Consider the following 27184-nt stretch of genomic DNA (forward strand, 5'->3'; position numbering starts at 1 on the left):
TTGGACGGACGAAAGAGGCCCCTAAAATTATACAATGGTGATCTAACCGCGAAGTCAGAGAAAGTCGAACATTGGGATTTAAGGATATTAATTGTGATATCCTTGTATAATCCCTGCACCATTGGTTCAGCTTACAAAGCTGGAGAGGTCTCATATGAAAACAAGCAAAGGGGATCGCGTCCGATGCTGCAGTCATGAGACCTAAAACTTCCATGTACAAAGCTACTGAAGGGAATGATTGAGACTGAAGGTTCCGACAGGCTGCAACCAATTTCAAACATCTCTTGTCTGTTAGAGACAAAGTCATGGACACTGAATCTATCTGGAAACCTAAAAAGGTTACCCTTGTCTGAGGAATCAAAGAACGTTTTGGTAAATTGATCCTCCAACCATGTCTTCGAAGAAACAACACTAGTTGATTTGTGTGAGATTCTGCAGAACGTAAAGACTGAGCGAGTACCAAGATATCGTCCAAATAAAGAAATACCGCAATACCCCGCTCTCTGATTACAGAGAGTAGGGCACCTAGAACCTTTGAAAAGATTCTTGGAGCTGTCGCTAGGCCAAAATGAAGAGCAACAAATTGGTAATGCTTGTCTAGAAAAGAGAATCTCAGGAACTGATAGTGATCTGGATGAATCGGAATATGAAGATATGCATCCTGTAAGTCTATTGTGGACATATAATGCCCTTGCTGAACAAAAGGCAGAATAGTCCTTATAGTCACCATTTTGAAAGTTGGTACTCTTACATATCGATTCAAAATCTTTAGATCCAAAACTGGTCTGAATGAATTTTCTTTCTTTGGGACAATGACCCCAGACCCTGTTCCCGAAACTGAACTGGCATGATTACCCCTGATAACTCCAGGTCTGAAACACACTTCAGGAAAGCCTGAGCCTTTACTGGGTTTATCGGAATGCGTGAGAGAAAAAATAATCTTACTCTGAATCCTATTCTGTACCCCTGAGAGACAATACTCTGAATCCAATGTTTTTGGACCGAATTGATCCAAACATCTTTGAAAAATTTTAATCTGCCCCCTACCAGCTGAGCTGGAATGAGGGCCACACCTTCATGCGGGCTTGGGGGCTGGTTTTGATCTCTTAAATGGCTTGGATTTATTCCAATTTGAAGAAGGCTTCCAATTGAAAGCAGATTCCTTGGGGGAAGGATTAGGTTTCTGTTACTTATTTTGTCGAAAGGAACGAAAATGGTTAGAAGCTTTAGATTTACCCTTAGGTTTTTTATCCTGAGGCAAAAAAACTCCCTTCCCCCCAGTAACAGTTGAAATTATTGAATCCAACTGAGAACCAAATAATTTATTACCTTGGAAGGAAAGAGATAGCAATCTGGACTTAGAAGTCATATCAGCATTCCAAGATTTGAGCCACAAAGCTCTTCTAGCTAAAATAGCTAAAGACATAGATTTAACATCAATTTTGATATAATAAAAAATGGCATCACAAATGAAATTATGATGGGGGGGGTATGGGAAGCAGGAGGGATATTTAATGCTTTGGCTGGGGTGTCTTTGCCTCCTCCTGGTGGCTAGGAAGTGAAATCCCAAAAGTAACGAATGAATTTGTGGACTCTGCATGCCATTGGAAAGAAATTGGAACAACGAATAGATTTGAATAGAACTCTGTTCCCTGTTCTGTTAGAAGTAATAGGACAATGATGCCCATGTCCTCGAAGTTTCTTACACAGTGAAGAAAGGCAGCTTTCTTTTTTCTTTGGTATTTTGGAATATCCAATGGAAAAAGAATGCCCCACAAAGAGTGAAGTGTTAAACTACACTGCAGTATAGCAGTATGACCCTTTCCTTAGTAGAGAACTATATACCAAGTCCTCCTGAGAAAGAGTGATAAGTAATGTCACAAGAAAGTGAAAGGTTTCCAAAAAGTATGTGTACTATAAGCACCAGAAAAAAAATGTGTCTCACCCCCTTCTGTAACCTGCGTCCGGTCAGCGCGAAGGGAGCCGCGACTCACTGCACTGATTTCCACAGCGCAAAAGATGGCCCCGTCTCCTTCCTCCACCGCGATAACAATTCGGCATGTCAAACCAACTACCCTGTACAAATCTCAGCTCTCTGTGTAGCAAATAACTTAACCGGAATGCTGAGGGTAGTAAAGCAGCCAGCTAACTGCCATAACGTGAGTCCTAGCAGCCTTAGCAATCCGTGCAGTATAACGGCGGAGGTATTGATGCAGCCAGGCAGGAGACATAAAGGGCCACACATTAATAAATGTGCCCAGCACCCAAACATGAGAGGGAGAGGGGTTAAGCCTGCTGTTTTCAGGATGTCAGTGTACCCAGCACTTACCAAGTGCATACTAGGGATAAGAGTGGAGCCCAGACTAAGGTACTTACCCACCTCCAGATCACCTCTTCAGAGAATCTATCATATAGAAATCTGCCCAGATCTGAAACAAACAGAGGACGACAGAAATAAGAAGAGTGTACAGTCTGGCCCAGCAGGAGGGGGCTAAGGAACTACCTTGCAACACCCGTGGCTAGCTTGTGACTCAGCTCCAACAAGGAAAAGAATAATGCCCAAGCAGCACCCTCTTAATTCCTTCTCTTCCAGGAACTGTCTTCTGAAAGAAAGTCTGAAATTCTTCATATATTTTAAAAACATCTCTTTCCATGCCTTCTCCTTGGGGAGGCAAAGAAATACTAGGAGGGAAGAGGAAATAGGAGGGATACTTGAAACTCTGTTATAGGGTGTCTTTGCCACCTCCTTGTGGCTAGGTGATGTAATTCCCAAGAGTAAGGATCGTGGACTCCGACTACCATTAGAAAGAAAAGGGAGTGTGTGTGAGAGACAGAAATGGAGAGTGTGCACATGAGAGAGAGACATAAAGAGAGATAGAGATAGGGAATGTATGAAGGAGCAGGACAGACAGTGAGTGGTGTGTGTGTTATATGTGTGTGTAAGTGAGAGAGATAGATGACAATTGTTACCCGTTTATAAAAGGATGGGCAATTTTTATAATTGCAAAAGCAAGTGTTTGTATAGAATCAATCATGTGAAAGCAAAGCCTGTCAATCCCCCTGAACAAACAAGTTTGAGATTATTTTACTCTGCCAAGGATAGCAAGCCACGGTCATGTGACGGCACTTATGGACTCTCACCATCATGAAAGAAATGAGTTCATCAGGTAAGCATACATTTTATTTTCTTTCATCAGATGGTGAGAGTCCACAAGTCATAATGAGTGGGAATCTATACCCGAGGAGAGAAGTCCATGAGAACACCGTGAAATAAGAGTAACAAACAGTGAAGGCAGGAAGTTACTGATCAGGTACTACGGCCTGCAGAACTTTCCTGCCCAAGGCAGCCTCAGAAGAGGCATTCACATTAATGTGATAAAACTATGAAAAAGAACACAAAGAAGAGCAAGTAGCTGCCTTCCAAATCTGATCAATAGAAGCTTCATTACGAAAGCTCAAGAAGTGGCAATTGATCTTTATTAAGGAGGCAAAAGAAGATAACTGAGGATCATGGAAACTGGGATGTAAAGCTCTTGTGTGTTGGGGTATCTTTTGCTGCCTCATAGGGGTCAGGAGCAGAATTCCCAAACGTGATGACTCATGGACTCTTTTCATCTAATGAAAGACAATGCTTACCTGGGGTTAATTAATTTACATCATAAAAGGTGATTTTAGATCCTGGGATGGGACAGAAACTGTTGATAAAATGAGTTTAGTGTTGCTTTAACATTGGTCTTTATTTTGTACCTGCTGAGCTTTTGGCGACAAGTGCAATCCAGAACCAGCCTTAAGGCGAATTTGATTTTCTGAAGGAATCTGGGCTAAAATAAATGCAGCCAAACTGCGAGCGATTACTCGAAACCTAAAATAAACATAAAAACACGAGGTCAGGAAACTGGATCACCAAGTTTAACATTAACCACAAAATTGATAAATAGTATGAAACCAACAAATTTCTTAAATGAGGCACATAGAGAGTGAACTGAAATATTATGCACAAGTGCAACAAGATAATCGCCAGGCTTCCCCTTTATAAAAACAGATCAGGAATGTTAGTGATATTTTAGATGGAGTTTAATTATTAAAGTAATGAAGTTGCACTATATATTTACTTTTTTTTTTTCTTTTTTCTTTTTTTTCCAAACAAGCTTTATTGAAGTGTAAATATTCAGATACATTAAGCACATACAGCATAAAGGATATACAAATAAAAGATCGCTTTACATCTGTGGACAAGTAAAACACTTCATCCAGATAGAAGCTCGCACGTCCCGACAAATGCTTGGAGTGAAAGTTAACAAGCTTAAACTCTTTTTACAATTTTAGGATAATCATATAGTAGCATAACATTTAGAAGATATTAGAGAAAGGAGAAAGAGGTGACCGGATGGCAAGGGGGAAGAGGGAAAATAGGACTAGGCAAGAAGAATCATAGGGTAATGATCTTTTGGGGGGGGGGGTTTACATTCCAGAGGCCACGCCTCTCATGATACTATTTATATTGTACCATGCCAAATTGCCAACATGAGCTCATACTTATCTAATTTGTGGATTTTGAAGTAATAATATCTCTCCAAAAGTAAAATATCCTCTACTTGTGAATACCACTCTTCCAATGTGGGGGGTTCTGCTTTTTCCACTTCTTTGGAATCAGCTTCTTAGCGCTAGTAAGCATAAATTAACAATAGGGCAAAGTGCGCCTGACTTTGTGTTTTGGGAAGCGTCAGGAATAATAATATCTCCGGCGTGTTTGGGATTGGGAGGTTAAGGATATCGGATATCTTATTTAAAACCTCCGACCAAAAGGGCGTTAAAATTGGGCAGGACCACCATATGTGCAAAAGGGAGCCGCTTTCGCCGCAGCCCCTCCAACATACATGACTAACCGTTGGAAATATCTTATGAAGTCTTACTGGCGTCAGGTACCATCTGCTCAGGAGCTTAATATGATGTTCTTGGATGGTCGAGGAAACCGACCATTTTTTAATCAAGTTAAATGCCCTCAACCAGGGCTCCACTTCATTATCTAACCCAAAGTCCTCATTCCAGCGTATAATGTATGTCGGGAGTGTGTCAGTCCCTTGTAAGGCTGCTATCTTATATAGGAGGGAGATTAAATGTCTTGGCGTGGCTTCTCCCACACAGAGTTTCTCAAAAGGGGTAAGTGATCTACCTAATCCCTGTTTATGTTTATGGCTAGAAAGTGTATCAGTTGGTTGTAACCAGGAAGAAAAAATCTTGGGTTGGAAGTCCCTCAGTGAAGCCTGCGGGGCCTCCTTCCCATTAACCACCACCCCAAAGACTGAGCCCTCTTTTATTTTGTAAGGTGTGATTTTCAAATGTCCCACTTTATGGTATGGAATCTCAGGATTTTCAAGAATTGGCGTTAAGGGAGAATGCCGTGAGGAGATGTGAGTAGAGGTCGCAATAGCCGAGTCCCAGGTGTTAAGTGTTTCTTCTAGTAAGTGATATTTGTTAACTATGCTAGGACGCTGTGTAGGTGGCAGCCACGCAAGGGTACTCACATTATTTATTTTAAGGATCTGTCTGTCTAAATCTATCCATGCTTTATGCTTTGCATTTTGTGCCCATTCGACTATCCTTTGCAGACCTATAGCCCTTTTGTAAAGAGAAATATCTGGTAGGCCGAGTCCCCCTCTATCTCTTGGCAGGTACATAGTGCGCCTCGGGATTCTAGGTTTAGTGTTAGCCCATATATATTGTTCAATGAGTTTCTGCAACTGAGTGATGTATCCCCTAGGTAGAGTTATAGGTAATGTCTGAAAGAAGTATAGAATTCGGGGCAAGATATTCATCTTAATAACTCCTATTCTGCCTAGCCAAAATATATATTTATTTTTCCAGGAGGATAGGTCTGCAGCTATATCGTTTTTGAGAGGAATGTAGTTGTATTTGAATAGATCTGAGGGGTCAGATGTTAAAAAGTTTCCAAGGTATTTTAATTTGTTCGTAGCTAAGGTGATCTTATACTTATGTTGTAGGGTTTGTATTATTCTAGGACAAGTGTTAATGTTTAAAAGTTCAGATTTACTCAGATTGAGGGAGAAATTCGAGGCTTTACCATATTCTTTGAGTAAATCTAGGAGTACCGGGAGAGATTCCGAAGCATTCGTTAAGGTGTATAAGACGTTGTCTGCGTAAAGCGCTTGTTTGTGCTCAGTGTCTCCCACCTTTATACCCTTAATATGCTGATTAATTCGCACCTTATGAGCCAGGACCTCTATAGACAGGGCGAAGAGTAGGGGGGACAAGGGACAACCCTGTCTGGTGCCATTTCTGATGTTAAAAGACTCCGATAGGGTACCGTTAACTCTTATTTTAGCATTAGGGTTAGATCTGTACAAAGGCCCGACCAAATCCCAGCTTCTCCAGGACCCGACGCAAGAAGACTCAACTCACCCTATCAAAGGCCTTCTCCGCGTCTGTGGAGAAGAGCACTAGCGGGAGACCTGAGACTCTGGCATGATTGATTAATTGTGAGACCCTGATAGTGTTGTCCCTGGCCTCACGACCAGGAACAAATCCTACCTGGTCATTACAGATCAGATCTGGTAAGTATTTGTTGAGTCTAGTAGCCAAAATTTTTGCTAAAAGTTTCTTGTCCGAATTGATCAAGGAAATAGGCCGAAAGTGACCAGGAGAGTCTGGAGTTTTTCCCGGCTTAGGGATCACCGTAATGTGCGCTTCCAGGAGGACGCAAGATAAAGAGGGATCCTCCAGAAGACCATTAAACAGGTTAAGGAGTGGGTCCGCTAAAATCTCCTTGAAGCTTTTGTAGTAGGCTGAGGAAAATCCGTCGGGGCCTGGGCTTTTACCCCCTGGGCAGTTTTTAATGGCGTTAAAAAGTTCCTCTACAGTTATTGGGGAATCTAGAAATTCGGAGTCTTCCCGCAACAGGGAGGGGAGGTCTATATCGCTCAGATATGAACTAACAAAGGTTTCATGCTGGAGAATACCATCTGCCTGGGCAGATTCTGAGGAGTGATCATGTATATTGTATAAAGAGTGATAGTACCTGTGGAACTCTGTAGCTATTTGGTCGCTACTGTGAAGTGAACGGCCGTCTGTGGATTTTAAGGAGAATATGTGGGAGCGGAGCTGTCTTTTTTTAAGGGTTCTAGCTAGGACTCGGCCTGGTTTATTACCCCCTTCATAGTAATGTTGCTTCAGGTAAAGTGCAGTCTTTTGATGGGATTCCGCCAGGTGTTTTTGAAATTCAATTCTTGCCTCCTTCAACTGAGTTATAGTGTCAGAGCACGAAGGATCTGCTTTATGTTTGACTTCTAAGGTGCCAATCCTGGTTTGTATATCATGGTATTAAGCTCTAGGTTGCTTATTGAGAAATGCCTTATGTTTAATCAATGCACCTCTTATAACGCTCTTGTGCGCCTCCCAGATAGTAGCATGTGAAGAGGAAGGGTATGTGTTAATCTCAAAATATTCCCGCATAATTTTAAGTATGTCATTAAAGATTAAGGGGTTATCTAATATGGTGTCATCTAATCTCCATGTTTTTTGTGTCATGGGGATATCTGGCCATAAAATTGAGCAAGAAACAGGGGCATGGTCTGACCATGTGATGTGATCAATAACACAATGATGTGTGATCGAGAGTCCGCAAGAGTCTGTATAAATGTAATCGATCCTGGAATAACTGTTATGTGGGATGGAATAAAAGGAGTAGTCCCTGGAAGTTGGGTGTAGAGTCCGCCAAACATCATGTAGTGTTAGTTTTGTGTCATTTAGTGTGTCATTAACCTGTTTAATCGTGGATGTGGGAGTACAAGACACCCCTCGCGAGGTGTCAACTAAATGGTCGGCTGCGATGTTAAAATCTCCAGCTAGGTATGTGATTCCCCTGGAATGTTCCAAAAGGAGATCAGAAACCTGATTGAAGAATGTCTCCTGACCATGATTGGGGGAATAGATGGAGGCCAGAGTGATGTAGTGTCCAAAGAGGGTACCTACTAGGATTACGTAACGCCCATTTGGGTCTCTCTCAATATGTGTCATGATAAATGGAACTGTTTTGTGAAAAACAATACCCACACCTACTTTTTTATTCTGGCCCGAAGCAAAATAAGCCATCGGGAACAGAGTTATGCCATTTAGGTTCTTTACCCTTTCTGTAGTGAGTTTCTTGTAACAAAATTATGTGGCTCTGTGATTTATTCAATTCCCTAAATGCAATGGAGCGTTTGCCTGGGTTGTTCAGGCCTTTTGCGTTAATAGTAGTGAGATTAATTGAGTGATCAAAGAACCTTTTAGATTTGTACTGCGTAGCCATATCTACGTTATCACTTTCTTTTGCTAATGAGGGGAAAAAAAAAAAAGGGGGAAGGGTGAAGAATTAAGGAAAGGTGAAGGTCACAAAGAGGGGAATGTAAGTAAGAGAGGGAGAAGGAGAAGAATACAAAACAGTGAAATAACTACAAGGAAATAGCAATATATTAGTGTCTGGAATGAGCAAGGAAACCAGGACACTCTCAGAGTTAACAATATATATAGAACCTTGTAACACACTTAAGACACAGAGATAGGGGATAAGCCCCTTTACTGACGTAAGTTATAATAATACGTAAGTATACAGATGGCATATTATTGCTTGAGTGCAGACTAGCCTAGATGTCATTATATAAGATTCAGAAGGGGTGGGCAATTTACTCTGTGCAAGCTATGAGCCCATTTAAGTCCTCAAGCGTAACTTGCAGAGAGGAGTTCAAGAATGCTGGTGAGGGCTTTACGTGTTAGAATGAAGTTAGTAAGGCCCAAATCTATATCCAGAGTGCATAGGGGTAGGGAAAACTATAGGATAGATTTCCAGGTCTCCTGCTAGTACCCCCAGACAACCATACGTGGGTCGGTATAAACATAAATATTCTGTAGGCCAACATAAGACTAGTAGGCTCTACATTACATATTACATTCTACGTTATTTACCAAATGACTTAGGATAGATATGCTTAGGGCAAGGCGAGAGGAGGAGGCAATAAATGCAGGTTTACACAGATTAGCAATACATCCATATTTCAAAATATGATAGTCATATTAAGTTCTATTGCATATATGATGCTACTAAAATCTAACAGTGGGTAGCTGGTAACCCTCAAGACCGAATGGATCGGAACTAGCACGTGGTAATACAACCTAAAAAGAGAGGTACACATTAAGCAGTATTATTTCTTCGTCATTGCCTAGAATAAACACTATTAACCAATACTTTTTAGGTGTGGTCGGGACCAGTATAGAGGTAGTAACCATCAGTCTAGTCTAATGATGAGCAAGCATTAAGTAGTGAAATATATAGCAATGAGCTAAAAAAAAAAAAAAAAAACAGGACGCAGAACTACACTTCTATACCAACATGTATAGAGAACAAGAGTAACATTTGAACACATTTTTCAACATTAGTGCACAGTTAGGAGTAGTCTCTTTCACGTTAGGCCAGTGAGAAATCTAATCAAAGGCTCAGAAAGTCTAACAGTACATTACCCGATTGATTCAACTTCGGGATGATCACTTGATGGCCGGGTGGGTAGTGATGGCCTTCCTAATAGGGATCCACTGGAAGAAGGGACCTGAATTTCCAAGTTCTCAAAGAAGACCTTATAATCCGAAAGATAGAAGTTTTGTTGTTGTGGGTGGCGATGATTGAAACAGGAAACCCCCATCTGTAAGGGACCTTATGGCTTCTCAGGACAGATGTGATGTGTCCCAGGTCCCTCCGTTTTTGCAGAGTCACAGGAGACAAGTCGGAAAAAACCTGAATTTCTTCCCCAGTGTGGGTAATAGAGTGTTTCTTGCGAGCATGCTGGAGTATTTCCTCCTTGTCTTTGAAACTTAGGAATCGGACAATTATGTCTCTCGGAGGCGCTTTATTAGGTGGTTTGGGCCTAAGAGCCCTATGCGCCCTTTCTATGGGAGTTTCAGGAGATGACGGTGAATCTTTAATGACTTGAAATAGGGCTTGTAAATAACCCTCAATGTTCTGCGGCGTAATGGTTTCAGATATTCCACGAAAACCTCAAATTATTCCTGCGACCCCGGTTGTCTATATCCTCGAGTTTATCATTAAGATATTGCAGATTATCAGCATGGTTTTGTATATCAGATGTATGCTGTTGTACGGAGATTGCGTTGTCGTGTGAGGTCTTTTCAATGTTTAATACTCTAGATTCTAGTACAGAGAAGTCTTTTCTCAGATCCCCAAATAGGCTCCTCATTTCCCTCAACACTCCTTGTATGTCCTCTTTAGATGACAAGTGGTGGATGTCATCTTTGGTAATAAATTGGGAGTGAGTGTCAGCACTATGTGGTATAGGAGGGTTAGGGGTGTCTTGAGAGTTTTCCATATCACCTCCAGTTATCTGGTTGAATCTAGGGGCTTGAGATAATGGCTCATGGATTTAGAGGCAGTTAGCTTATCAGCCTTACTAGCCCTTTTATTAGGCATACCCCCCTAAATGAGCCGTTAGCTGAATATAGATCAAGAATTATCCCTGCCGCTCAGCCCTGATGCACAGGCCTTAAAAGATGGCAGAGAGTATAGTTGTTCACAGCTTACCAGCTGTCTTTAGAAAAAGTTACCAAAATTGTTAGGCCTCTGACGGCAACCTGTGTCAAGAAATTCAAGTAACCACAGGTCCAAGGCCTGCTTATTGTGAGTGACAAAAGTTATCTGGTATATAAGGCCCCTCTCGTTCAGCTTTATAATTAGAAATGGCCCCTGTAACACTTTTAGGAAACTATTTTCCTTTATGGAGCGGAGTATAAACTATATCTCTTAGCGGGGTGGTGGACTGTGTCTGAAGGGAACATGTGCCTGTTATGGACCCCCCTTAGTCGTAAGTATAGTCTAACAGCCATAATCGTTTGTGTTCCTACAGCTCATCGACAGCCCCCTTTAGTGTGCTTGGGTGTAGACGATTTGTAGCTTACCGGCTGAAGTACCTCCGCTGAGAACCCTGCTGGGTGACAGAGCAGTTGCGATCGCGAGGTCGCTGTAGTGGCTGGGGATCTCTGCTCCTATTCCACATCGCGCTGAGGGTAAGTGCCTAAAGACTTGCTCCCTGAGCCTCCGCTCTTTATAGCCTAGGGTCCGCGTGTTGCGGCGATGAAGCCTTGGTGAGAGCTAAGGAGCGGTCTCTTCCTCTATCGTACTTGCTGCTCAGAGGGGGCAAGCAGTTACAAGGTCGGGTCTAACTCCTCCGGGTGGGTATTTTTGTGCCTTGAGATGAGCTGCTTTAGCTCAGTTATTTCTTGTAGATGGAGTAAGGCCTCCGCGTAAAGTATCACCGCTAGTGTTCAGACTTGTTAGCAGCAGTTGTAGTGGAACAGAACGGCTCTCCCCTGGATACAAAACAGCAGGCACAGAAAGTTATGTAGTCTAGATCTTGCACTAAATAGAATAGCTTAGTAAAAGAACATTTATGCTAAAAAATAGCAGTTTTATCAGTATCGGTGGCAGGAGCCCTCCTAGTGTGCGACCATCTTCCTGCGTGGTCAGGCTCCGCCCCCCATAACTTACTTTTTAATATAGATTTTAAATTCAAATACCTGCGCGCCTCCGCCCACTTCAGTAGTCAATTTTTCTGTGAGTTAAAAGGTTTGAATTGTTCTCCAATCAGCGCTCTCCCCATATGGCACTTTTGTTGTAGCTATAGCGCTGACTGGAGAACAATTCAAACCGTAAGCTTTTATATGAGGGTGTAGGTTTCTTAATTAACCAATCAAGAACTATATACATCAACTTAAAAATTAGGATTTAACAACCCTTACCAAATCTAAATTCGTTCAGAATAGACTTTGCTGTTCTGAGCAATCAAACATAACGATGCAATAAAAATTTGGGTAAGATTTTACTAGCATTAACAACCTTTAGTACAAAGCAAACTACATTTTTTGTGAGAAAGCACTCACATCAAGCCATTAACACTAGACCTTCAAAGTAGCTATTTTACTTTCTATTTTATGTTTAGGTTTACCCAGTGAACATTACAGGACTTAAAATAAAAGGTGAACATTGCATACAGTAGGATTCACAGCTTTCAGATCTTTAATAATAATCTCAGTGCTGTAGTCTGAACAAGAATGTTATAAAACCAATCTGCAGGTTTGAAATAAAGAAATAAAAAAATAAATAAAAAAAAAAGGTAGATGGATGGATACTTTCTTTGCAGTTGTCAAAGAAACCCACAGACCTTCATTTAAAATGAGTTATTAGACAAATGGTTGCCCACGTGGTCACCAAAATGCATGTTGTGACATCATCAGCGCTTAGTGGCCAACCAGTCTCCTACAAGGATATCAATAGCTTGTCTCTTTAGCACACAATTTTCCAAAGAAACTTGAAAATATTGGGTGAAAGCACAAAACATCTGTAAAATATCCACAGTACTCACCTTTATAAATGTTTGTACAGTTATCATTAAAGTGATGGTAAATAATGCCTATATAATACATCCATATAGTTTTTCTAAGAACATGTTCAAGTAAACTACAAAATAAATTTTATTTAAAAATGTAAATATGTATGCAAGATCTGTATATACATTGATTTCTGTTTTAAATAAATACATTTTCGGAATATACATTTTTAAAGTATTATAGAAAATTTTATATGTTTAATTCCGTCTACAATTTTAAACATTCTATATAAGCGATTGGACGGCGCAATAAAATTACAGAAAAAAAAGGAAGAAGGAGGGGGCGCTTGCGTATTGCAAGAAACGAAGGAATATAAAGGTACATAAAAAGAATACTTCCTATATTGATTTGATTGATTATAAAAATGGAGTTAATATTATTTTGACACAAAGATTATGTTTTGAGAAAGTACTTGGACAAAGTTTACCATCACTTTAATGACAAAGTAAAAAGGGAGTCCGTAGTTATGTGGAAATAAAGCATGGAACATAATATTACAAAATAAAAAATATGATGGTATTTTAGAATAGAACATAAAGGAAGGCGTTTTATTTCCAGATGTAAAATCTACATCTAAACTAGAAAATATTTGATGTATTTTAAATCACTAGAATATTTTTATTAAATGTATTAAGCAAATCTTACCTTGCTGACAGAGGAGACTTCCTTCCTAAACCTATAGCACCAAGAATGCCTGAAGTTATTCGTTCTTCACCCAACAGGCTAAGTCTGCTTTGGACAGAAAGCAATACCCGAAGAACCGATTCCGTTACAATACTATCGTTCTGCTCTACTTGAATCAGGGATAACTGAAGAGCTTTGTGCCACCAAAGGAACAGTTTTGGTTCTTCGTTGACTGAGCTTTCAAAATAAACAGATAAATAATTACAGTGGGTACCTCTGATTCTCCAGTCTCCCCTCCCTGTATCTTGATCCTGCTTTATTCTCTTCTTCTCTTCTATACAAATCTTTACTTGTTTATCTGCTCCTCTTATTCTGCTTCACCAAGTAATTCTATATAGTTCCCCAATAGGTTCCTTTGTTTAGCCACCCAAAGGCTTCTTTGCTTTTTCACTATTACTCTGCTTCTGTTTCTACAGAACATCCCTGGCGATCATTTTTATTTCCAGATGATACCACAGTCAGAGCAGGAGAGAAGATTAGGTGTCCAAGATAAACTACGGAAGATATATGTATTGGTGTATTTGTAACCATACAAGTATGTGTTTGTATGTGATAATGTTTAAATACTTGTGGAATTATGTTTGCACAGAGCCTGTGTATATGAACACATTATATAGTCTACTAGTGTGTGTATATATATATATATATATATATATATATATATATATATATATACACACACACACAAGTCTGTATACATACACACACATACAGAACTTTCAACTGGCTTCTAAATGTCCCCTTATTATTTTACCTAGCTTTACCCTTTAACAAAGGATACCAAAAGAACAAAATAAATCTGATAATAGAAGTAATCTGGAAGGTTGTTTAAAATTGTATATGAAAAAAGGTATCTATCAAAACACTCAGATATGTGGCATTTGCAACTTAACACAAGGATTGTCTTTTGCAGCCAATCCCAAAACAAGTACAGAAAGAACAAAAGAAAAAAGTGCGCTATACAGCTTTACCACATAAACAGTAGAAAAAACAAAATGTATGCTTACCTGATAAATGTATTTATTTCCGGATATGGTGAGTCCACGACGTCCTTAATTACTGTTTGGAATATCACTCTTGGCCAGCAGGAGGAGGCAAAGAGCACCACAGCCAGACTGTTCCCCCAGTCATTCGACCAAAGGGAAATGGAGAAAAAGGAGTAATACAAAGGTGTGGAGGTGCCTGAGTTTTATTCAAAAGTATTAAATAAAAGGGTGGGGGTCGTGGACTCACCATATCCGGAAAGAAATACATTTATCAGGTAAGCATAAATTTTGTTTTCTTTCCTAAGATATGGTGAGTCCACAAAATCATCAATTACTGTTGGGAATCAATACCCAAGCTAGAGGACACAGATGATTAGGGAGGGACAAGACAGGGAACCTAAACAGAAGGCACCACCACTTGAAGAACCTTTCTCCCAAAAGAAGACTCAGCCGAGGCAAACGCATCAAATTTGGAAAAAGTATGCAGAGAAGACCAAGTTGCAACCTTGCAAACCTGTTCCAAAGAAGCCTCATTTTTGAAGGCCCAAGAGGAAGAGACAGCTTTGTAATATGAGCTGTAATTCTCACAGGAGGCTGCTAACCAGCAGTCTCATAAGCCAAACGAATTATACTTCTCAACCAGAGAGACAGAGAAGTAGCAATAGCTTTCTGACCTTTACATTTTCCAGAGAAACAAACAAACAGGGCAGAAGACTGGCAAACATCCTTAGTAGCCTGTAAATAAAACTTAAGAGCACGCACAACATCCAGATTGTGCAACAAATGTTCCTTATGAGAAGAAGGATTAGGGCATAAAGAAGGAACCACAATTTTCTGATTAATAAAATTATCTGAAACAACTTTTGGAAGAACACCCAGCTATGTATGAAGAACCGCCTTAACCGCATGAAAGATAAGATAAGGGGAATCACACTGTAAAGCCGAGAGCAAACAGAAACAAAACCTTCCAAGATAGTAACTTAATATCTATGGAATGCAAAGGCTCAAACGGAGCCTGCTGCAAAACTTTCAGAACAAGGTTAAGGCTCCAAGGAGGAGCAACAGATTTAAACACAGGCCTGATTCTGACCAGGGCATGACAAAAGGATTGAACAGTGGGCACATCCGCCAAACGCTTGTGTAATGTCCACTCCTGGAATGTGGATGACAGATAGACAGCAATTGTGAGCTTCAGCCCACTGAATTATCCGTGCCACCTCCTTCATGGCTAAGGAACTCTGAGTTCCCCCCTGGTGGTTGATGTAAGCCACCAAGGTGACGTTGTCCGATTGGAACCTGATAAACCGAGCTAAGGACAATTGAGGCCAGGCCAACAGAGCATTGTAGATCACTCTCAAATCCAAGAGGTTTATGGGGAGAGCAGACTCCTCCCGAGTCCATAGTCCCTGTGCCTTTAACGAGTCCCAGACTGCTCCCTAGCCCAGCAGGCTGGCGTGGTCACAATCACCCAGGAAGGTCTGTTAAAGCATAAGCCCCGAGACAGATGATCCCGAGAAAGCCACCACGGAAGAGAGTCTCTTGTCAACTGGTTTAGATCTATCCTCTGAGATAGATCTGAATGATCTCTGTTCCATTGTCTGAGCATACATAACTGTAGAGCTCTTAAATGGAACCGAGCAAAGGTAATAATGTCCATGGAAGCGACCATCAGACCAATTACCTCCATACATTGAGCCACTGATGGTCGAACAGTAGACTGCAGAGAGAGGCAGGCAACAAGAATCTTTGATTTTCTGACCTATGTCAGAAAAATCTTCATAGCTAGAGAATCTATTATGGTCCCTAAAAAAAACTACCCTTGTAGCTGGAACAAGGGAACTCTTTTCCAGATTCACTTTCCATCCCTGGGAATGTAGAAAAGACAACAAGGTCCCTGTATGAGATTTTGCTCGTCGAAAAGATGGCACCTGAACCAAATAGTCATCTAAGTATGATGCTACCGCAATTCCCCGAGACCTGATCACTGCTAAGAGAGTCCCCAGAACATTTGAAAAAACTCTGGGAGCTGTGGCCAGGCCAAAAACAGAAGAGCTACAAACTGAAAATGTTTGTCTCAAAAAGGCAAATCATAGGAACTTGTGATGATCCCTGTGAATGGGAACATGAAGATATGCATCCTTCAGGTCTATGGTTGTCACAAACTGACCCTCTTGTATCAAAGGAAGAATGGAACAGATAGTTTCCATCTTGAAGGATGGTACTCTGAGAAACTTGTTTAGACACTTCAGATCTACAATAGGACTGAAAGATCCCTCTTTTTTGGGAACCACAAACAGATTGGAATAAAAACCTAGACCAGTTCCTGTTTCGGAACTGAAACGATCACTCCCAGGGAGGAAAGCTACTGTACACATTTCAAGAGGGCCTCTCGTTTTATCTAGTCTGCAGATAATCTTGAGAGGTGGAACCTGCCCCTGGGAGGAAAGGTCTTGAACTCCAATTTGTAACCCTGAGATACTATGTCCACTGCCCAGGGATCTGGAACATCTCGTATCCAAGCTTGAGAAAACTGAGAAAGTCTGCCCCCCAACTTGATCCGACCCCGGATCGGGGGCAAACCCTTCATGCTGACTTAGACTCAGCTGCGGGTTTCTTTGACTGTTTCCCCTTGTTCCAAGACTGATTGGGTTTCCAAGAAGACTTGGACTGGTCCTGCTTGGAAGAAGAAGGGGAAGGTTTTCAACTGAATTAACAAAAGGAACGAAAATTACTCTGACGTCCCTTAGGGCTATTCTTCTTATCTTGAGGCAGAAAAGACCTTTTTCCACCCGTAATAACAGAAATAATTTCTGCTAGACCAGGTCCAAACAAGGCCTTACCCTTGTAAGGAATTGCCAGAAGCTTGACCTTAGAGGAGACATCCGCTGACCAAGATCTCAGCCACAATGCCCTACGGCCTAGCCCAGATGTCAAGCTCCCAGCCTATTCACCTGCAGGATAGCGTCAGAAAAAAAGGAATTAGCTAGCTTAAGAGCCTTAATCCTGTCTTGGATCTGATCCAAGTGAGTATCTGCCTGAAGAGAATCAGACAAGGCATCAAACCAGTAGGATGCAGCACTTGTCACAGTGGCAATACATACTGCAGGTTGCCATTGGAGACCTTTATGAACATATATCTTCTTCAAATAAGCCTCCAGCTTTTTGTCCATAGGGTCCTTAAAAGAGCAGCTATCCTCAATAGGAATAGTAGTTCCAGAGTAGAAATAGCCTCTTCTACCTTAGGAACCGTGTGCCATGGCTCCTTTATGGAGTCAGCGACTGGAAACATCCTTTTGAAAATAGGGGACAGGGAAAAAGATACCCCAGACTTATCCCACTTCTGAGTAATAATATCCATAGCACGGTCTGGAAGAGAAAAAAACCTCTTTAGAGGAAGGAACCTCAAAGTAACTATTAAGTTTACTAGATTTCTTAGGATGGACAACGACAGGAGTATCTGAGTCGTCCAAAGTAGCCAATACCTCCCTTAACAAGACACAGAGGTGTTCAAGCTTAAATCTGAAGGATACTCCTTCCGATTCAGATGAAGGAATTACACTGTCCGAATCTGGGATTTCACCCTTTAGAAGCTCCTGACGAATCTTCCTCATCAGATTTAATAGGAAGAGCCAATTTTGAAGCATTACTGGGATCAGAAATCTTACTATCTGAATCTCTAAGTTTGCTCTTGCATTTTCCTTTTAACATTTGAAAAGCAGCTAGCGCTGCAGATACCACTGAAAATACCTGTGCAGCAATTTCAGCTTTCAAATATACTCCTCCAGGAGTTATAGAGGAACCACAGAACACTGCATGTGATGCCGTTGAGGCTTGAGATGTTACAGGAGAAGGCTGTGGTATTACCTGAACAGCATCATCCTGAGAGACATTAGGCTCCGCAACAACATTTTTTTTTTTTACACTGTAAAGTCCTCTTAACACATGAGGAACAGAATTGCATAGGGGAAGCAATCTGGGCTTCTAAGCACAAAAGACAAGCATTCATCAGAGCAGATTCTTGCTCAATATCAGACATAATCCCAGCAAACCGATTTTCCACTTAACAAGAAAAATCTAAACATTTGCTCTAAAATAACAACAACAAAAAAAACTTTTTTCCTTTTTAAAATATCCATGTCACACACCTTACTAGCTTAGGGTATGTCCACACAGTAAATAGTAACCAAGCGACTATGCACTTAATAAAACACAACCTCAGGGTACCCCACACCTCAGTCTTGGCTGAGGCGCCTACCTGCTTCTTAGTGTATGACTGTTTCCACAAAAAAACGGAACTCAGACTTCAGAAGATACCGCAGTTCCATGCAGCCGACACTGCTCCATATCTCTAGTACAGCCGAAGGAGTGTCACGTGATCAGACTAAACCTACTGCGCCACAACAAGATGCAAAACAACGAGTATCCACTTTCTGGTTCTGCTGACTAAAGTGTACAACATAGGAACCCAAATCCCCTGAGGAAAGTTAAGTGCACAAACCCACCGTAAGGAGCAATCTATGTCTTGCAACACACAGGAATCACAGAGACATTAAAAAAAATCGCTTCCACAAAAATACCCTCAGGCAGAAAAATTACCTGAACGGTTCCAGGGAACTTAACCCCTTCATTACACGAAAAAGTTAATACAGTCTCAGTCACACTGCGTACATTGTCCTGCTCCATGCCCAATCTGATCCTTACTTAAGGATTACATTGTCCCATAATGCAAGATATGCAGAAAAATCTTTAAGTGCATAGTCTCCCCACCTGGAAGAAAAAGCACTTACCTGCTAAATCCACTGTCCGGCATATAGACAGCTCACTAGGTATGAAAGGACACAGTTCCTCACAGAGACCTGTAGAAGAGAAAGAACAGAGTAAACCTACTCTGGCTTTCTATACTAGGGCAGCAAAATGTTAGGAAAACACAGCAAGGCCCACCTTACAAGTTCCTAACTGCTTGAAAGCCACCACTATCCTTACCACTATCCTTACTGAAGAGATTAACTTGGAATACGGCTAAACCCAATATCTTGCTTGTAGCGAAAATCCAATTTTCTTCAGACACCAAAACTTCACCTCCTCCTTACATGAAGGCAAAGAGAATGACTGGGGGTTGTGGGAAGAGGAGTGATACTTAACAGTCTGGGTGTGGTGCTCTTTGCCTCCTCCTGCTGGCCAGGAGTGATATTTCTAACAGTAATTAAGGACGTTGTGGACTCAACATATCTTAGGAAAGAAAATGGTAATTTCAATATACTTTACTAACTATATATCACATTAAACATATACATCAAAACCACCGGTGGTAAATAAAACACATCCATAAAACCTTTTAGATAAATGCCCATAAGAGATAATAATTCAATCTAAAAGTTTGTCGTTAAGACTGGGGAAATTTTATATCGGTTCCAAACTTCACTTTGTCAGATGGGTTACCATTTGAATATACAGAGTAACAAAGTCAGAGCCAAAAGCTTGTTATCAGCGGATGGAGAATCCCCCGTTACACCAATCTGTGCTTCCTCTGCAGCACCACTCGATTGAGCTGGTGTCCTTAGGTGATTGTGTTTTGCGGATGCCACCGCTCCGGCGTTCAAGCCTCCATTACTCACTTTCTGACTGGATAATTAGCTCTTATATGGGCATTTATTTAAAAATGTTATGATTTTTTTTTATATATATACCATTGGTGGTTTTGATGTATATATTTTTTAATGATATATGGTTATTAGTAATGAATATTGAAATTACCAATTATTTTACTGCTGATATGGTAAATCTGTATAGTGCACTTTTCTTTTGCTCTGTTTAAAATTACACAATCTATCTGAATCATAAAAGTTTTGACTTTGCTGTCCCTTTAAGATAACACAGGCCCTGGTGCATTAGCTTGCCGAACACTAATACAATATTTCATTTTATTAATTTTAAAGCTATTATAATTTGTGCTGCATGTGCATGTTAAAAAGCTGCTGTATTTTAGTAGAGTTACATTATTATTATTATTCTAAATGCTGTAAAAAAGAAAGAAAACATGTACATGTATATATATATATATATATATATATATATAAATTTGTAACAACTAATCAATACAATTGATAATGAAAATAGTTGTCAACGAATCTCATTATCAATTAGTTAGTCTGGGCACGGCACCAGCTGCTTCACTCCAATGAACTCCTGCACATGGTATTGTACAAAAAATGGTACTGAATTTGTTTTCTTATTGGATTAATTGAAAACTGAATCAGCCGATTGATTGGTTATGAAAATAATTGTTAGTTTCAGCCTTAAACACAATACCATGTGCAGGAGTTTATCTGAGTGAAGCAGCTGGTGCTGTGCGCAGACCAACTTATCGATAATGAGATTCATTGACAATTGTATCGATTAGTTGTTGCAACACTAATATATATATTTACTTTAAAGAATAATAATAATGTAAGTCTACTAAAACTACCAAGTCAGGATACAGCAGCTTCCCAGCATGCACAGGTAGCACAAATTATAACAGATTTCAGAAGACAGTGGTAAGCTGGACTTAACTCAATAAGAGCAGGGGACAAATGCTGTAAAATAAGCCCATGGATAAAACCCCACCACCAATGAAACAGAGTACTTCTTTGCACACTAATAGCAATGAAACCCTTGATTAAAGGAACAGTCTAGTCAGAATGAAACTTTCATGATTCAGATAGGGGATGTCATTTTAAACAACTTTCCAATTTACTTTCATCAAATTTGCTTTGCTCTCTTGGTATTCTTAGTTGAAAGCTAAACCTAAATAGGCTCATATGCTAATGTCTAAGCCTTTGAAGGCTGCCTCTAATCTCAGTGTATTTTGACACTGTTTCACAGCTAGACGCTGCTAGTTCATGTATGCCATATAGATAACATTGTGCTCACTCCTGTGGAGTTATTTATGAGTCAGCACACATTGGCTAAACTGAAAGTCTGTCAAAAGAACTGAAATAAGGGGGCAGTCTGCAGCGGCTTAGATACTAGGTAATCACAGAGGTAAAAAGAATATTAAAGTGAATGTAAAGTTAAATGAATGAGTGCCTGGTTTTTAAAAATAACTATTAAAAACAGGGGCACTTTCATTCATTAAATATAACCGTGGTTATGCAAAACTGGGGAATCATTATTAAAGGGATTTTCTATCTTTTTAAACAATAAAATTCTGGAGTAGACTGTTTCTTTAAATTAGATACTCATATAATAGTCACATACAAACAAAGTTGTTTTTCTTAGAAATGAGCATACACAGCAGGCAATAAAGGTATAAAAAAAGCTTACTTTGGTTGTGCTTGCTCCAACCACTTGGTAATTTTGACCAGGACCCTCATCTCGTTGACAAGGGTCTGTTCTCGGTTTAAACACTGCAGAACATACACATGTAGGGTTAAGTAGCTCCCCAGGGACAGGCATTCCTGCAAGAATTCTTCTGTAGTAAGCTCAGGAACCTGAAGCGATGCCAGGATCGGACCCCAGCCAGGATTTAGATTATGAAGAGTTTCTAAAAAAAAAAAAAAAGAAAAAAGGAGAAAGGGGGATGTATTTAACTGATACTCATTCATTAGGATCAATAAGCACTTATTAAACATGTGACTGTGACTAAATATTACAGGTTTTTTTTGGTTAAGCACACCTAACAAAAACTTATATATTAGTACACATATTGTGGGAGTGTTGCCAAAATGACCAAAAAGATATTGGCACACATCCAAACAAATGAGACCACATATTTTAAAATGCTGCAAAAAATATTTTTTTTAAATAATATTGTCACACAATATGGCCATATTCTGCTCAGCCAGTCACCACTATACTGCAATGTTGGAATTCTATTTTGGTATATTAGAAATGAATGATTAAGCCCAGTAAGGCTAAACTTTATAGTGTTAGGACCAGTCTATTTTGGGACACCTTGTAAGTGGTGACTGGCTGAGCAGAATATGGCCACTAAGATCCCAACTTTATTTAAAAGTTTTTTGTTTTTTTTTGCAGGCAATTATTTGCAGCATTTTAAAATATGTGGTCTCATTTGTTTGGATGTTTGCCAATATCTTTTTGTCTGTGATTAAATATTGTCAAATCAGTATATTTTTATCCAATAATTTCCCTGTCCCCAGAACAAAAGGAACCGTGCTATAACCCTGTTACAAAGGATGTAAAAGGAGCTTAGGATCCACTCTTCCCTTAACCCTTCCGCGACTGGGAATTTCAGAGAAAAATTGCCCAAACTACTGGAGACTTTTTAGCAATTTTGCTATCACTCTGCTTGTATGAACTACCTATAAAAACTATATATATAAAACAGAAATAGAAAGAGAGGATGTATATGAGCTTTTTACCTCCACAGAATTCAGCACTCTTTTAGAAACAATTAATCAAATAATCATGTGACACGGGTAACTCAGGTGCAAGCATCAAACAAACGTGTTTATTACCCAATGTATAGGGAGAGCTACCACACAATAAAAGTAAACGTGCCTAAAGTAGGAACAGTCCACGTATATAAACATAAGGATATATTCAAGCTAAAGAAATAATTCCTGGCCAGGAAAAAGAAAATATAAGTGTACACTTTAAATCATTCGTTTGTTATTCAGCATAAAACATGGTTTCCTTTGAAACATGATATGTAAACCGGCATTTAGAAAAGGGCCGCGGAAAACACAGCGATAGGATATGCCGCAGGGAAAATTTGCAACCTGAGAGAGAAATGAACAGAGATAGAGAATGAGGATTATAGAGAAGCATGTCTATTTACATATGTAGGAACTCCAATAGATATAACAATCTATTTGGAAAGTAGCAGAGATTGTCACACAAAGACCGCACCGAAATCACGGCCGGCTCTTGTAACTTACTCACGTCTCTGTAAGGAGCTACGAAAACTGTAAATCAAAGAAAAAAACTCTCTAGACAGATATAGAAAGCAGCAGAGACTACTGCACAGAGACCACACCTGAGTTATATGGCTGGCTCTGGTAACTCACCTCCATACACTGAAATGAGCTCTGTCTCTGAAAATGGTTCTCATGGACCCGTAGTTTCCGGTATCAAGGAGGATACCCTGCTGAAAAATGAAGGACTTACTACCTCGCGTGACTCATCTGCAAAATTATACACTGAAACAGATGATCCGAGGAGCCTTCCATTGCCTACGCAGCGTATGCAGCATTCCCAAGTATATCAGGTTCCAACAAAATCCCTCAGGATGAAAAAGCGCACACAAAAAATAGTGCTGTGCCACGAATATTTAAAAAAAAAACAAACTATTTTTTTACACCAAAACAGCCCAAAACAAATACACCTCCAATTTACAATTGAAGAACGTGTCTCAAAAATCTAAAGGAAGAAAAAAATGGGCATATAGTTTGATTGCCCTCTCTCCCTTAACAAATACTGGCCACCCTGCTATGGAGAGACAACTCCAGACTGCTCACGGCCATATTATCCACAAGGATAAATAAATGTCCCAGACTCAAAACAAGGGAGTTAGGTGCCACCAGCGAAAAAAAAAAAAAAGCGGTGCTTCAGGATAACCAAGATTGCACTTTATTTGCAGCAAGGATAAAATGTTAAAAACACACTTGCAAGTGTAGAACAAAAGGGCTTGATGCGTTTCGGCTTACGCCGTCATCAGAAGCCTAAAACATAATAATACACACCTGAAATCATTTAAGGTCTTCACAACTTCCTGATAGGTTAACTTTGAGGTCACATGTTTGGATGTAATTAGATTAACCCCTTAACTACTTATATTGGTCCCAATACATATTTAAGATCAACATATGCTGCCAACATGTTAGCCCATCCTGTATGTTTCTTGAATACCTAATCTGTAACCAGTGTGTAACAATCCCACAGTATTAATAGCTCATAAACCAACATCCAATTCTTATAACACTAAATGGAAACCAAATCCATTTGTGGGATATTTAAATAAAAAGCTAAGGAAAATTCTCAAGGCGTAATATGCAAATCCTTATATTCTCAAACATTAAAAAAGGTATGAAGGTATTAAGGAAAAATATGTAGATAATAAATACATTCTTGTATGTAGGGAAATTTATCTCCACACATTAATCAAATCTGCTTCAGTGTTAAAACCTAATGGCAATCTCGTTTGTAAAGTAAAAATCCAAAAAGCCTCCCTCTTGGACAGCAGTATATCTAAATTTCCTCCTCCCTCTGTTAGTCAGACTTTCTCAATCCCTTGCCATTTAAATGATTTGACATTACCTATGTGGTTATCTTTAAAGTATGCAGCTAATGCAGAACAGGGGGTAGAGGTAGAGATATCACTTAGATGCTCTCTTATCCTTATCCTCACCTCCCTAGTGGTCATGCCCACATATTGCATCTTGCACTCCACACACTGAATTAGGATGGATAACATAAATTATGCTTACCTGATAATTTTCTTTTATTCAGATGTAAAGAGTCCACAGCTGCATTCATTACTTTTGGGAAATAAGAACCTGGCCACCAGGAGGAGGCAAAGATACCCCAGCAAAAGGCTTAAATACTCCTCCCACTCCCCTCATCCCCCAGTCATACTGCAGAGGAACAAAGAACAGTAGAAGAAATAACAGGGTGAAGAATAAAAATACAGACGCCCCACATAAAAAATACGGGTGGGGAACTGTGGACTCTTTCCATCTAAAGAAAAGGAAATTATCAGGTACACATTAGCCAATTGCTCCTATTAGGCTTTTTAGTGCTGAAACAAAACAGCATCCTTCCTTCACTTTGTCATATAAGACATTATCCCCTTTAAAGGGACCCTCAGGTTAAATTACATTTTCATGATTCAGATACAGCATGTAATTTTAAACAACTTTCCAATTTACTTCCATTAAAAAAAATGTGCACAGTCTTTTATATTTACAATTTTTGAGTCACCAGATCCTACTGAGCATGTGCAAGAATTCACAGACTATACGTATATGCATTTGTGATTGGCTGATTGCTATCACATGGAACAAGGGGAGTGGAAATATACATAACTTTAAAATTTGTTATAAAAAAATCTACTACTCATTTGAAGTTCAGACTAAGTGCTATTGCATTGTCTTGTTATCTTACATTTGTTGATTATGCAAATCTAATGTGTATATGGATAACGTAAATTATGCTTACCTGATAATTTTCTTTTCTTCAGATGTAAAGAGTCCACAGCTGCATTCATTACTTTTGGGAAAACAATACCCAAGCTATAGAAGACACTGAATGCCAAGACGGGATGGTACAAGAGGCGGCCCATTCTGAGGGCACCAGGCCTGAAACCACTACCCAACAAAACCCTGTTTTGTCCGAAGCCGAGAACATTGAAAGGAAAAAGCCCCAAGGGCACTGAGCCGCAGATAGTCCAGATGCCTAGCTAGAGACTGCAAAATCAGACCCAACAGTCCTCCAGGAGACACAGTCGCCCAGCGGTCGGCCCCCAACCACACACCCCTTACTAGCGAAGGGAACACCAGCCCAAAACTCCCAAAGGGACAGGGCAAGAAAAAAAAAAAAAAATCAAAGGAAATCGAAAGGACACCACAAAATCCATAAAGGAAGATCCTTAGAATGAGCCCAGAAACAAATAAGGGGAGGCAACGCCCAGACCAACATAACACAAGGTCCAGGACCGGGCATCCAAACAGCGAGTTTTACTCTCAATGTCGAGTGGAAGCACCGAAATGACAACTGAAGACTTATCCTCAATTCGTCAGCACTTAGAATACTGAAGTATTCAACACAAATACGTGTAGCAGACCCAGACGAGGTAAACAACCGAGTCAGAAAACTTCACTAAGAAGTAAAATGCGGCTAAACAAGATATCAGATTGTAAAAACTCCAAGACAGAGGGCACACTCTAGGCAATCCCAGTCGCCAGACTGACACATAAGACCCAAAGGGGAGAAGTATAGAACCTCAACTAGGCCCATTACACCCCCCCCCCCCCCCCCGTGGAACAACAATCTCAGCCCAAGCATCAGTAGGTCAGAAAACAGGGGAACAGAAGAACCCCGGCACCCGCTCACAAAAGAGCGGAAAAATTGGCTTCATCCATTCCACAGAGCTCGTGAACCCCCTCCACCTGCGAAACTCCATAAAGATAGTCGACAAGGACGAAGACCCAGAAGAGTCTAGCAAAGGCCCATCTCGACGCAGAGTCAGCAAGACATCAGAAAGAACAGAACAACCCAGAGAGCATGCCTCTCTCCAAATAGGTTAAACCCTTTGTTCCATCCCCTGAATCTAGGAAAAGTCCTAAACAAGGCCTCCATAGGAGAACAAGCCCCCTAAGAAAAAGGGGCCATTAGAGACAGAGCACCTGCCCACAAGGCACAAGGCGACAGGCTGAATAAGAGAGCACTCTCCAAAGCAGATGAACCTTGAAGGAATCCCCTGAAAACTTAGCGCACAGAAGGGTGAATTAGCTGCAGTGGTTACCCTATAACCCTTCGCCTGCAGAACCACGAAGCCATCAGGTTACTTCAGCAAACCGTTCAAGGGAAACCGTTCATTGAGCGCAGGCAAAGACAATGAATAGCAGCACTCAGGAATCTGGCCAATCGACCAGATCAACTAGCCAGACCAAAGGTCATAGTCCAAATTCCCGGAACAGGAGAACCCCGAACCCGCCCTAGATCCTGAAAAGACCAGTTAATGGTGCCTTAGGCAAGGATATCTGTAGGACATGCGTTATGAAGAGCACATAGCCAAAGCTGGATTTCAACTCTTGACCTTCAGCTTTCAAGAAAGCATAGTTTACCACTAAGCCATTGTGGGATACCATGAACAGGATACACAAGGGAAAATGCTGAACAAAAGCCTCAGCAACCAAAAGAACCAGGGGCGATGACAGGTTCGAGACCCCCATTGTTTAAAACAAACAATATCCCGGAAATTGAAACACCCCGTCTGACATAAACAGACCCACAGGGAGATATTAATGCAATATCCAGGAGAACCCAGAGAACGAGAAAACCTCGCAAGTCCCGACCCAAGGAGGAGACTACCCCATGACGAAGTCCAACGCTCCAAACGCATC

The 27184-nt window shown here is 40.4% G+C and overlaps 1 protein-coding gene across 1 annotated transcript in view; it reads right to left on the reverse strand.

The window, feature by feature from the left end:
- Positions 1-27184, reverse strand: part of EPG5 (ectopic P-granules 5 autophagy tethering factor) — a 404912-nt gene that overhangs the window by 11414 nt on the left and 366314 nt on the right. Inside the window, 3 exon segments of the mRNA XM_053701063.1 lie at positions 3748-3862; positions 13093-13308; positions 21423-21642. Of these exon segments, the coding sequence (XP_053557038.1) occupies positions 3748-3862; positions 13093-13308; positions 21423-21642 (551 nt within the window).

Source organism: Bombina bombina, chromosome 2, assembly GCF_027579735.1.
Source record: "Bombina bombina isolate aBomBom1 chromosome 2, aBomBom1.pri, whole genome shotgun sequence".
Classification (NCBI taxonomy): Eukaryota; Metazoa; Chordata; class Amphibia; order Anura; family Bombinatoridae; genus Bombina; species Bombina bombina.